At 30.3% G+C, this 14,066-nt stretch overlaps 1 protein-coding gene and 1 pseudogene across 1 annotated transcript; both read left to right on the top strand.

The window, feature by feature from the left end:
• Positions 1–571: 571 nt before the first annotated feature.
• LOC130808304 (uncharacterized) lies at positions 572–3,169 on the top strand. The gene is made up of 4 exons (XM_057673782.1): positions 572–1,612; positions 1,756–1,935; positions 2,037–2,196; positions 2,738–3,169. Exons 1-4 carry the CDS (start codon positions 572–574, stop codon positions 3,142–3,144), a joined length of 1,788 nt encoding a protein of 595 aa, XP_057529765.1. The 3' UTR covers positions 3,145–3,169.
• Positions 3,170–3,537: 368 nt separating this feature from the next.
• LOC130808303 (peroxidase 44-like) lies at positions 3,538–12,031 on the top strand (annotated as a pseudogene).
• The last annotated feature ends 2,035 nt before the right edge of the window (positions 12,032–14,066 follow it).

The following is a 14,066-nucleotide window of genomic DNA, read 5'->3' as shown; positions in this document are numbered from 1 at the left end:
ATAACTTAAAAATAATCACTTAGTGAATGTTTTTCATTTTTAATAACCGTATTGTTCCAATAACTAATTTAGGAATTAATTTACACTATATTATTGTTGTGTTCCAAATAGAAGACATTCTTCATTAGCATAATAATTAGTTTGTAATTGTTTGCTAACCATGTCTAATGCCTCTTTAGAATACATAGGATAGAGAGCAAGTGATCTTCCACGTTGTTGCATTATTCGTCTAACAACTAACTCTAGGATTTAAATATAACTTTCATCACAATGATAACAAATTGTAGATTACTTGTTTACTTTCCCCAAAAAAAGCTATATATAAGGGCTACTAATTGATCATGAAACAAACAACTAAACTAGCTCAAACCACAAACCAATATACTACTTTGTAGAATTACAAACTACAATCAAGCATAAAAGAAGCTTAAGAATCGGGTCTTGTCTATTCAGTTGGGGCAAATACTATTTTTTCCAAATAAAGTCCTTTTTTCACTAAGTCTGTCTCCTTTTTTCAACCAACCTTATAACTAGAAAAAAAAATAACAAAGCTTGAGAAGGCGAGAAAATAATGTGTCTTCCAGTTTCTATTTCCTTACTTAAAGCACTAACTATTTGGCTCATTTTAGTATTAAGCAATCATGTTGGTGACTCTCTAGGTTTAAGAATGCACTTAAGGGGCTTAAAATTTAACCACAATGCTAAATCCAATGGTTTTGGTTTGTATTTGCGGCGTTTAAAGTTTAGACACCATGGTAAATATGCTAGCAAGTTCACTCCAACAAATAGTCATAAACTAAGTAGCCCTTCTTCATATTCTTCATCTCACCCTTATTATTATAGTCCTCCATATCCTTCTAATCCCACAATAAGCCCTATTACTAATCCTCCAACAAATACATTAACCCCTTCTTATGGTCCTAGTTCTAATAACCCTTTAATTCAACCTTCTAGTCCTCCTCTTATTGTTCCAAAACCTACATCTCCTTCCATAAGTCCTTTGAACCCTCCTACAAATCCTTCAAGTCCTCCTCTTATTGTTACAAAGCCTATATCTCCTTCCACAAGTCCTTTGAATCCTCCAACAAATCCATCTAACCCTCCTAAGAATACACCTAATCATGTTTTTACCCCTTCACCAAGTCCTATTTTGTCTTCTAATCCTTTAGGAACTCCAACAAAAGCTCCTTCTATTCCTTCTACCAATCCTTTCATCCCTACAATATCTCCTAATGCTCCTTTTAATCATCCCACGATAAGTCCTCCTATTCCTTCCAAGACTCCAATTGATTTTCCAAGTCCTCCAACCAATCCTATTGCACCTTCAATAATTTCTCCTATTAATCCTCCCACAATCCCTTTCTCCCCTTCACCAAGTCCTGCTCATGTTCCTCCTAATGCTCCTAATACAAGTATTTCAAAGCCACCCATAAGCCCTCCTATTCCTTCTAAACCTTTGGGTTTGCAAGTAGGCTTCTACAAAGGATCATGCCCTAATATAAATGTGGATGTTGAGTCTTCTATTATCGCTAAAGTCCAAGAAGAATTTCGAAAGGATGCTTCTCTTCTTGCTGCCCTCCTTCGTATGCAATTTCATGACTGCTTTGTCCATGTAAGTATAAATTCCTACTTTAATCATAATACTTTTTTTTTTTCTAAGATGATAAAATACTTAGCCATACACAATAATTAATTACATATACTTGGCTAATGTACGGAATGAACTAATTATATATTTTTGCAATTGTTGAAAAGGGATGTGATGCATCCATCTTAATTGATGGACCTTCCACAGAGAAAAATGCCGGTCCAAACTTAAGCGTTAGGGGATATGAGTTTATCGACACTTTAAAGGATGTCGCAGAATCGGAATGTCCTGGTGTTGTCTCTTGTGCTGACATTATTGCTATTGCTACCAAAGAACTTATTAAGCTGGTAAAATGCTACTACATATGCGCACTAACGTCGTAACGTTTTTGCATTAAATTTATTAATACGTATGTTCTAAACATTGTTTTGGAATATATTTAAAATAGGGTGGAGGACCAGAATATTTGGTAGAAACAGGGCGGAGGGATGGGATGATATCAAGAGCTGAAGATGTAAAGCTTCCAAGCCCATTTGGATCGGTCGCTCAGAGTATATCTGCCTTTGCTGCTAAAAAATTCACTACCCAAGAAATGGTGGCTCTTTTTGGTATATTACTTGGGCCTTGCAACTTGCTAATCCCACCTAATCTGTTTATTAAATGTCTTAGACTAAGGTCAAAATTTCAAACATAAAATATACATATATAACTACATATTAATTAAACGTGTTATTTCAAGTTAAATCACCAAGTATTACATGAACTTAATTTATTTAATATTTTCCTATTTTTCATAATAAATACAAAGTAAACAACTCAGCAAACGAAAATTTTAAACTTAAGGCCTTAAAAATAAGATGCAATCAAAATTCTAAATTAAAAAAAAACTTTAAAGATTAAGTGGGTCAAAATCACGTTGACCAGTTAGAGTTTTGATTTTCAACCCAAATAACTAAATGAATTAAAATTTCAATCAAGGAGTTTCTAACTTATTTATATATTATCCAAACCTGAACCCAAATCTAACCTAGCCTGATTTGTTTGAAAAGTCTAATACTACTATAAATCAAACTCGTAATATTAAGATAAATTGAACATGATTTAAGTCTACAGAAAGGCAATACTAATTCGTTTAAGTGGATGCAACAGGTTGTCACACAGTTGGAATTTCGCATTGTACTTTCTTTCAAGATCGGCTGTATAGAGGTACTAGAGATTTCGACCCAAACATGGATCCGAACCTTCGTCGACAACTAATTCCTACATGCCCACAAGGCTCAACATCTAACAATTTCACCTCTCTTGATCAAAATCCTGAAAGTTCCAACATTTTTGATAACTCATTCTACGATCAAATTCTGAAGCAACGAGGGATCCTACCAATCGACCAAGCATTGGCTCGTGATAGTAATACGAGAGGGTTTGTTCAACAGTTTGCTACAAATGGAGCCTTATTCAATTCTAAATTGGTTGATGCTATGATTAAACTACAAGCCCTTGATGTCCTCACTGGTGATCAAGGACAGATTAGAAAAGTTTGTAGTAAATTCAACTAAGAATTATATATAATTAACGTAACAAACGAGAAGAAACTTTTCATTTTTCATTTTTTTTTGGTTTTTTTCATTATTATATTTGATAAATAATAAGATAAATCATATATATGTAAACTGTAAAGGCATGAGATTTAGAGGCCTTGCCATTTTAGCAAGTGTACAACCTCAGAGCTTATCAATACTAATTATATTTATACCTTTCTTGTCATTGCATATGTTTTCATCTAATTATATGTTAATTCTACATCTTAAGCCCCATATATCGAAAAAAATAAGAAAGTGTAGATAAATATATGAGTGATATATCCAGCTCCAATTAATTATGAAGTTTTTTGGAAAGGTGGCAAAAATAAATTCGTATGGACTCAACCCAGAACAAATAATATCATAATAATGCAGATTATTCACAGGGACCCAGCCAACAATACTAATTATACGACAATACTAATTATACGTTTCTTGACATTGCATATATTTTCTCATCTAGATACAAGCTATGTGTATAGTACAACTCCAATTGTGAAGCACGGACAAGCTATCCTACGTGGACAAAAGTTAATCTAAACTAATCATCGAGATCTCGTTCTCTTCAACTTATTACTTGTTTTTATCGGAATCAGACCAGATCAATTAATACCATAAAAATAGAATTTCAGCCGTATTGAATAAGAGCCGATGAAATTATTATTATTATTATTATTGTTATTATTATTATTATTTGAAATGAAAGCAATAAGGACTCTCAAATGTGAAATAAAATAAAAAACAACAATAAGCAATAGAAAGAAGAACACACAATGTATGAGGTATCTTGAAAACTTTTCTCTCAACAAATGCTTATTTATAATTAGATTCAACAATATGAATATAAATAACCCTCCCTACTTGAGAACACACTCTCTAGTAAAAAATCTCCTAACAATAAAGATCACAGATACTAATGCAAAGAATGAAACTCTTATGGTAAACACCCTACCCCCTTACTTTAATTTATATACCCTCACTCTCAATATTGTGTGTGTGTTGAATCTATAAATTTATAAGCGTTTTATATAGAGGGTACATATCATTCTAAAATAACACATTAACTCACTAATAATGTACAACAATAAAAAAGAAATAATGCCCTATTGAAACACACATAACACACAAAATTAACCATTAGGTATCTTGGGCAAGCTGCTCGAACGTGCCACCATGTGCTCGAACGAGCAACAAGATCAAACAATCACTATTTGCTATACAATATGCCGCTTAAACGAGTACTATAGCCGCTCGAATGAGGAGCTAGTCAAGCTCTCCCTATTTTTCTCTTCTCTTGTTGCGTTGATCGAGGAACCCCCATACCATGTCTTGCCTCGTTCAAGGCATATATGGTCTAGCATCTTTAGTGAAATCCTTTCATACCTTGTTCAAGGCCTTTATTACCTTGTTGAATGTATCTCATATACTTCACATTGATAACCTCATGTATCGACCCAAATCTCAATTCACCATAATTCGACACATTCATATCCTCCTTTTTCAAAGTACACGATAAAGCATATTCGATTAATTATGTGTCATTGTCATCACCTAAGAGTTTTGGTACTTGCATTAACATTATTATTATTATTATTATTATTATTATTATTATTATTATTAGTAGTAGTAGTAGTAGTAGTGTTACTTATTACTGCCTCCTATTCGCTTTACTTGTCCCATTTGGTTTTTCACACTATTTATCAATCACTCTTATTATGTGATTTGTTCTTAATCTATAAATTACAACATTATCTTTTGGGATCTTGTTTAGTTCATCTTATTGTAAATTTTATTAATATTAACTTTTTATAATTTTTACTCAAGTATAATTAGAGATATTTAAGATCGAAAATGTATATTGGCAAATGTATCCAAATCAAATGGGACAAATAAATAGGACAAGAGGGAGTATTATTTTTGAGTCAGATTACTTTTGAGTTGTATAGAAAATGTATTTGAGTCAAACCATACTAGAAAACACATAGATGGATCTATCATTCAAAAAATTAACAAAAAATTTTAGTTATATTTGTTAGTTCTTACAATTTTTCTAAAGTTAAAAGTGGGGTTAAGTGAGAGAATTTTTATCTTTAAAATCATTAGTGAGTACATAACATAATATCTAGTTCAAATTTTAAGAAAAAATTTTGTAAATAATCAAACATTTCAATAATTCAACCTTTTGAAATTTTTTTAATAATTCAATATTTGCTTTCAGTTTGTTGCTAATAGACCCTTTAAAAAATAATTTGCTATTTCAAGTTACCTCTCATCTTCTTCCTTCTTTATAATAATTCCACCTTAAATTCTTTTTTTAAAATCCAACCTTTACTTATAGTTTGTTGCCAATAGACCCTTTAAAAAACTAAATAAAATTACTATTATTTTCCAAGCTTATAAAGTTGATCATTGCATAAATAATAATTGTCTTTACATACATATCCCATCAACTAAGGGTGTTCAAAAAATCTGACCTGCTTGACCCGACTCGCTAACCCACATCCTAAATGGTGGGTCAATTTTTTTAAATAATAAATATAATCCGGGTCAGGTACTCGACCCGCCTTAACCGAGTTAGGTCATGGGCAACAAAATACATTGAGTCTGGTACCCGCCGACCCGTTTTGTATTATCTTTATCGAGTTGAAATTTACAAGTTAAAATTTTATAATCAATATAATTATAAAAATTATTAATAGTCGTATGTTTTTCACTTTCCTTCAAAGTATACTACCCCTTTAAATTAATGACAAAGAAAAATTGAGTATTTTCAAAATTGTGGATTTTTTGATGATAATTGAAGAGAAAATGGCTTAAAGAAATTAAAAAAGACTTAACATGTATGAATGAGATATATTGGATTATTATAAACTAGTGGCAAAGAGAAATTGAGTATTTAACTTCTTAAAGGGTCCATTGACAATAAAATGAAAACAAAAATTGAATTATTAAAAAATATTCAAAAGGTGAGATTATTGACAGATAATGAAAAATATGTTGGATTATTATAAAGAAGGAGAAGATGAGAGGTAAGTTAATATAGCAGTCATTTTTTAAAGGGTTCATTGATAACAAACTGAAAGCAAAGGTTGAATTATTAAAAGAATTTCAAAAAAATTAAACTATTGACAAATAATAAAAAAATAAATTAAATTATTTACAATAATTTTTCCATGCAATAAAACACATAGCCATTAGAATTTTTCTACTTTCAAATCTTGTCTTTTTTAGTTCCTTGCAGTTTCTCTTTTGTTTTTTTTATCTTATATTTGTTATTAGTCATTTACTCTAACATGATATTTAATAATAGTATTTGTAGATATTTTCAAATTAGCTTTAATTTCCTTCTATTTTAATTAAATATCTTCTTTGATTTGACAATAATTTTAAGAAAGAGGATAGAAGGACCAAATAAGATGGAATAAGAAAAATGAGTAAAATATTTAATAAAAATTGTTTAAATATAGTTGGATTTTATTTGGACATAAAAAACGAAAAAAGATTATCGAATAAGAAAACTAGACAAGTGAATATGCCAAAAAGAAGAAATGAAAATTTTTATGTTAAAAATTTGAAATATTATGAAGTAAATTAGAGTATTTGACAAATTTATAAAAAGCAAGTAAGATAATAACTCTTGAATAAGGGAGTATTTGTTGACTTACAACATAAATTTTTAAATTAATAAAGGAGTTTGACTTTACAACTTTCTCCACAAACAGAGGATATATAGAGAATATTTTCTTTGATTTTGCTGCTTTAAATAATAAATACTATCACTAAACGAAAGGAATGTCTACTCTTGTCTGCCTATTATTATTTCAAGTGCATTAACTATAAAAATTTATTCATTCTATGAGAAATTAGTATATATACTTGTGTAATACACGAATTTATGAGTATTATAAAATATATAAAAATATAATTTCAAAGAATAATGCAAATATATATATTATTGTGATTAAATTTATTATTTATGACTTTTTAAGTTAAAATTAAATATTAATTTTTAAAATTATTTATCGAATGTATCAATTTTTCATTCAAATAAATATATTTTGGTTAAACTTATAGAATTGCTATAATAAATTATAAAAATACGTTCTATAATTTAGCTCCAATTTTAAAAAAGATCAAATTCTAAATTAGATAAATATTGTCATGTAATCAACTATTATCCACTAAAATAATTATATTTGCCAAAGCACCCTAAAAATTACATTTGTCATTTTTCAACAATTTTATTAATATGTATGATTCTCAATACCCTATTATTATTTATTTATTTATTAATCCCATTTTTCTATTTTAAGTTTTAGCTAATAGTTTTTATCTTATTATTGTGTTTAATTAGGTTTGAATGGTGTAAGTGCATTCAATTGTTAGTTATTTGGATAAATAATTAGTTTATTAAATTTAAATTAGACAAGATGTCTCGAGTAAACTAAGTTAGATTTTAAAAATAGATCACTAGTAAAAACTTAATGTAAAAAAAAATATAATCATATTGATCGAACAAACATAAAAAGAAATATATTGCAACTAAATTTACAAAATTTTTTTTTCATAAATTAAAACAAAAAGAAATATCACAACTATTTAGAACTAGCTTAAAATACTCTTACCTAACATATATACAACGTATCTTTACTTTGTGTCGCATGCATACATTCATGCATATTAGTTTTGACATGCCAATTACTATATACGCGAAGTGATCATTATCAAAATCCTTTTATGATTATTGCAACGGCCATGATAATTGATATTATGTGATGATAACAAATTTTTTAATGAGATGATTTTATTTTAAGACAAATTCTAATGGATTTACTCGATGTATACATATTATATTAAAGTGATTATTTATAATCTTAAAATTGATCAATTATATTTTTAAATAATTACTTTTAATAGTCTTAGAGAGTTAAAATGATCACTTACAAATTTAACTTGGTCAAATAGAAAATTTAATTAATTATATAAACTCGTCTTATGGTGATATAGTCTCATGTAATTAGCTTTAGAAATTAATTGTGCTTCTCATATGTTAGTAATCGTAGCAAGTAATTAATCTTGATGTTATTTTTAAAATAACGTACCGTATGTATTATTCTGACAGCTAACTTTAGGAATTAATTGACACCATATTATTGTTGTGTTCCTAATCGAAGACATTCTTCATTAGCATAATAATTAGCTTCTAATTGTTTGCTAATCATGTCTAATGCCTCCTTAGAATACATAGGATAGAGACCAAATGATCTTCCACGTTGTTGCATTATTCGTCTAGCAACCAACTTTAGGATTCAATTATAAATTTCATCACAATAATAACAAATTGTACATTACTTGTTTAGTTTCCCCAAGAAAACTATATATGTGGGCTACGTATTGATCATGAAGCAAACAACTAAATTAGCTCAAACTACAAACTAATATACCACTTTGTGGAATTATAACCTACAATCAAACTAATAAAGCATAGAAGAAGTTTGAGAATCGGTTTTCATCAGCTCAGTTAGAGCAAATACCACTTTTCTTGAACAAGATCTTGAGTTTGATTCTCACATAGCGCGTCTCTTTTTCTTTCCCTCAGTACCTTGTAATCAAAAAACAAAAATAGAAAAAGCTTGAGAAGGCGAGAAAACGATGGGTCTTCCGACTTCTATTTAATTACTTGAAGCACTTAACTATTTGGATCAATTTAGTATTGAGTGATTAAAATTTAACCATCATGTTAAATCCAATGATTTTGATTTGTATTTGCGGCGCTTAAAATTCAGACACTATGGTAAATATGTTGGTAAGTTCATCCCAACAAATAGTCATAAACTAAGTAGCCCTTCTTTATATCCTTTATCTAATTCTTATTATTATAGTCCTCCAATACCTTCATCTAACCCTTATTATATTAGTCCTCCTTATCCTTCTAATTCTACAACAAGCCCTATTACTAATCCTCCAACAAATACATTAACCCCTTCTAATAGTCCTACTTCTACTAACCCTTTAATTCAACCTTCTAGCCCTCCTCTTATTGTCACAAAGCCTATATTTCCTTCCATAAGTCCTTTGAACCCTCCTCTTAACCTTCCTACAAATCCTTCAAGTCCTCCTCTTATCATTACAAAGCCCATATCTCCTTCCACAATCAAGTCCTTTGAACCCTCCTAAAAATACACCTATTCATGCTTTTAGTACCCCTTCACCAAGTCCTATTTTGTCTACTAATCCTTTAGAAACTCCAACTCAAGTTCCTTCTATTCCTCCAACCATTCCTTTCATCCCTATAATATCTCCTAACGCTCCTCCCAATCATCCCACAATAACTCCTTCTATAAGTCCTATTCCTTCCAAGACTCCAATTGATATTCCAAGTCCTACAACCATTCCTTTTGCACCTACCCATAAGCCCCCATATTCCTTCTAAACCTCTAGATTTTCAAGAAGGCATACAAAGGTTTATGCCCTAATATAAATGTTGATGTTGAGTCTTCTATTACTGCTAAAGTCCAAGAAGAATTTCAAAAGGATGCTTCTCTTCTTGCTGCCCTCCTCCGTATGCAATTTCATGACTGCTTCATCCATGTAAGTATAAATTCCTATTTTAATAATTGTACATTTTTCTAAGATGATAAAATACTTAGCTATACACATTAATTAGTTACATATACTAAGCTAATCTCAGAAATGAACTAATTATATATTTTTGCAAATGCTTAAAAGGGATATGATGCATCCATTTTAATTGATGGACCTTCCACGAAGAGAAATGCCGGTCCAAACTTAAAGAGTTAGGGGATATGAGTTTGTCGACACTCTAAAGGATGTCGCAGAATCATAATGTCCCGGTGTTGTCTCTTATGCTGACATTATTGCTATTGCTACGAAAGAACTTATTAAGCTGGTAAAAAACTACTTTATACACATTTATGCTTTAAAGTGTTCACAATAAATTATTAATACGTATGTTCTAAACATTGTTTTGGAATATATTTAAAATAGGGTGGAGGACCAGAATATTTGGTAGAAACAGGGCGGAGGGATGGGATGATATCAAGAGCTGAAGATGTAAAGCTTCCAAGCCCATTTGGATCGGTCGCTCAGAGTATATCTGCCTTTGCTGCTAAAAAATTCACTACCCAAGAAATGGTGGCTCTTTTTGGTATATTACTTGGGCCTTGCAAATGCTAATTAACCCGATATGTTAACTTGATGTGAACTTAATCTAAAATAAGTGGGCTTAAATTGAGACTTTTAACCTAATCAATTAAATGGGTTGACCAGATCTAATCTATTTATCAAATGGGCAAGGTTAGGGTTAAAGTTTTAAACGTAAAATAGACATGTATACATATAAGGCATTTAATTAAACAAGTTAATTCCGGATAAATTAACAAGTATTACTTAAAGTTATTCATATAATATGTTCCTATTTTTCATAATAAATACAAAATAAACAACTTATAAACGTAATGTTTAAAATTGAAGCCCAAAAAAGATGCGGTCAATGTTAAAAATCTAAAATTAAAATCAAAATATTTCATACTAGTTACAGAGGAGGTCAAAGTTGTGATATTCTACCAAATTAAGTAAATGAGTTAGGTTTGAGTAAAGGATTTTCAACGTGTTTATATATGACACAAACCTAAACCCACCTAACCAAATCTAATCTGTTTGATATGCCAAATACTACGCAATCATACTTGTAAAATTCAGATAAACTAAACATGATTCAAGTCTACATAGAGATAATACTAATTCGTTTAAGTGGATGCAACTGGTTGTCACACAGTTGGAATTTCACACAGTACATTCTTTCAAGATCGATTGTATAGAGGTAATAGAGATTTCAACCCAAACATGGACCTAAACTGTTTATGTTAATGGTGACTTAAGTGCACAATCAAGTCATGCACATAAAGATGGTATCTCTTGAGAAGTTTAAGTGGGTGTTCAATGCATGAAGCTACGAGGCATTTAACAAGAGACTTAAACATGGGTGTAATAAATATGAATTATGGCACGATGAATCATAGTAAATGAGAAGACTAAAAGGTGAAGATTCTTGTACGAGGCATCCAAGTTATGAAGCATTGCCTTGATCGAGCATTGGATTCGGCTTTTGGCTCTTGATGCTCCTTAAAGTTGTTTATTGTGCATTAATTCTTAGCCTTAATTATGTAATACTCATTAATGTACAAACCTCTATAAATAGAGGTCTCATATGCCATTGTAACACATCCACAAAATACACCCAAGCCTAAACACTAGCCTAAACTATTCTCTATTGTAATTCTCCATTTGAGAGTTCTTCGAACTCCTTTGATAATATAAGTAAGATACTACACACCGGAGGACGTAGTCTTAATTGGGTGAACCTCGTTAAATCTTTGTGTCGTTTCATTGCATTATTATCTCCTATAAACATCGATATCATTAATAGTGTAATTTGTTTGTCACAAGACTTCATACATTCAATCTTGGTGATATTAGAGATTGAAACAAGCTGTTTGATCTCTAATATAGCATCGTTTTCATGAACCTTCGTCGACAACTAATTCCTACATGCCCACAAGGCTCAACATCTAACAATTTCACCTCTCTTGATCAAAATCCTGAAAGTTCCAACATTTTTGATAACTCATTCTACGATCAAATTCTGAAGCAACGAGGGATCCTACCAATCGACCAAGCATTGGCTCGTGATAGTAATACGAGAGGGTTTGTTCAACAGTTTGCTACAAATGGAGCTTTATTCAATTCTAAATTGGTTGATGCTATGATTAAACTACAAGCCCTTGATGTCCTCACTGGTGATCAAGGACAGATTAGCAAAGTTCGTAGTAAATTCAACTAAGTTTTTTTTGTTGTTTTTTCATTATTATTTTGATATATAACAAGATAAGCATAAATATGTAAAGACATGATTAATTAGAGGCCTTGCCATTTTAGCAAGTGTAGAAACTCGTGAGAAGAATCAAAAACAAAAAATCTTAGGGTTTGGAAAACTTTATTTTTTTTTTCATATTTACTTGCATAAGGATTACAAGTTGTGTATAAGAAAAAAAAAAAAAATCCAAATATTGACTAATTCGATCTACTTCCAAATTAGAGAGTCTTTTTGACATGGTTGTCAAGAAAGCATATTTTGTGGGGAAACAGCGATGCAAGGAGACATATGATATATATCACTGAGGACACAAGTAATGTGGTTCTTGGTCTGGGAAAAAATTTGTTTAGTGTAAATCCCAGGTCTTATATCAACAAAATAAAAAAGTATTGACAAATATATAAGTAATTCAACTCTAAATTAGTACTTCAAATAATGACAAAAAACAAATACATTTAGACTCGGCCCAAACGGACTATATCATACTAAAGCACATCATTCTCGCCTGTCATGGGCAACAATACTAATTATATTTTTCTTGTCACATTTGCAACATAAGATTTTATGCTCATTTTTCCGAATAAAAAATGGGTATATACAAACATTTTATATTCCCTAGACTCTTGGGGGGTGTGTATAAGCCAAGAATATCCGATATAGATGAAAATAATCCAAAGTGATTATTGAAAGTTTTTTCTTTTCAACTTATTAGTTGTTTTTCTCCAAATCAGATCCGAGAAAATCAAACCATAAAAATTTAAATCCAATCACATCAAACAAAATTAAAACAATTATACTACTTCTTTTTGTTCTTCTTTTCTTATTACTATTATTATTATTATTATTGGTGTTACTTATTATTATTACTTTTTAACTATCATTTATATATAGTGACTATAACTATTTAATTATTGAATGGTCGGGTTGTAATAAAAATAACTTTGATTTTTGAATTAAATTACTTTGAGATTGTATAGAAAAAATCTGAGTTGGACCATACTAGAAAACACGTGTGGATGGGATTTATCATTTAAAAAATTGAACAAAATGACAGTTATATTTCTTCTTCGTAACAATTTTTTAAATTAAAAGTAGGGTTAAGTGAGAGGTTATTTTTCTTTGAAATTTAGTAAGTCCACAAATTATTTAACTAAAATATCATTGTGTTCAATAACACTAGCAACATTATTAATAATATGATCTTCCAATTTATTTTTTGGATTTTATAATCTAATAACACATTGCTCTAAGAATTTTTCATCCTTCCTAATCTTGTCAATATGTTTAGTTCCTTGCAATTTCTCCTCTTCTTAATCTAATATTTGTCACTTGACATTGACTAACAAGATATTTAGTAATTGTATTTCTTAGAATTTTCAAGTTGGCTTCAACTCCCTCCTACTTTGATCAAATATCCCGTTTAAATAGTTGAATCCCAATGAACACAAACAAGGGAAAAAGATTACCAAATAAGAAAAATAGATATTTTTTATAAAAAAAAAAAAGAAAATTACATATTTAATACTCTCTTCAATTCAATTTAGTTGTCGCTTTTGATTTGGGTACAAATAATAAGAACATGAGGGAAGCCACCTAAAATAGCGGATGTGGCTCGGTCGAGCAGTTAGATAGAAGTAGGCCAGTAAGTTCTAGGGTGCTGCTCGACAGGTCGAGCAAGCTTGCTCGGGTCGAGCGAGCCCCAGTGCGCGTATACGAGAAGTTTTTGTTTTTGTTGCGGAAATGTTTGGGCTTTTAAGCCATTGGTCCTAGGGCTTCTAACATGTGATAAGCAATATAAGAGGGCTTAGAACATCACTAGAAGTTAAGTAGTAAGGTTAATCCACATTAGAAAGACTAGGGTTTTAGAACCAAGAGAGTTTCTTCTTCTATGTATTAGATTGTGTGTGATTTCCATTGTTGAATGGAATCACTATCTTGAGAGCGTGTACTCAAGTGTGTTTGGTTTGTCATTAGTGTATTGTTGAATATATTAATGAAAGAA

The sequence above is a fragment of the Amaranthus tricolor genome, chromosome 3 (assembly GCF_026212465.1).
Source record: "Amaranthus tricolor cultivar Red isolate AtriRed21 chromosome 3, ASM2621246v1, whole genome shotgun sequence".
Classification (NCBI taxonomy): Eukaryota; Viridiplantae; Streptophyta; class Magnoliopsida; order Caryophyllales; family Amaranthaceae; genus Amaranthus; species Amaranthus tricolor.
This window is presented reverse-complemented; position numbering and strand designations above follow the sequence as displayed.

What these genes read in the sequence shown, in the direction of transcription:
- LOC130808304 (XM_057673782.1), top strand. Translation starts at nt 572, where the DNA reads ATGTGTCTTCCAGTTTCTATTTCCTTACTTAAAGCACTAACTATTTGG. An exon ending in TTCATGACTGCTTTGTCCAT is followed by an intron (nt 1,613 to 1,755) that starts GTAAGTATAAAT and finishes ATTGTTGAAAAG; the next exon opens with GGATGTGATGCATCCATCTT. An exon ending in AGAAATGGTGGCTCTTTTTG is followed by an intron (nt 2,197 to 2,737) that starts GTATATTACTTG and finishes TGGATGCAACAG; the next exon opens with GTTGTCACACAGTTGGAATT.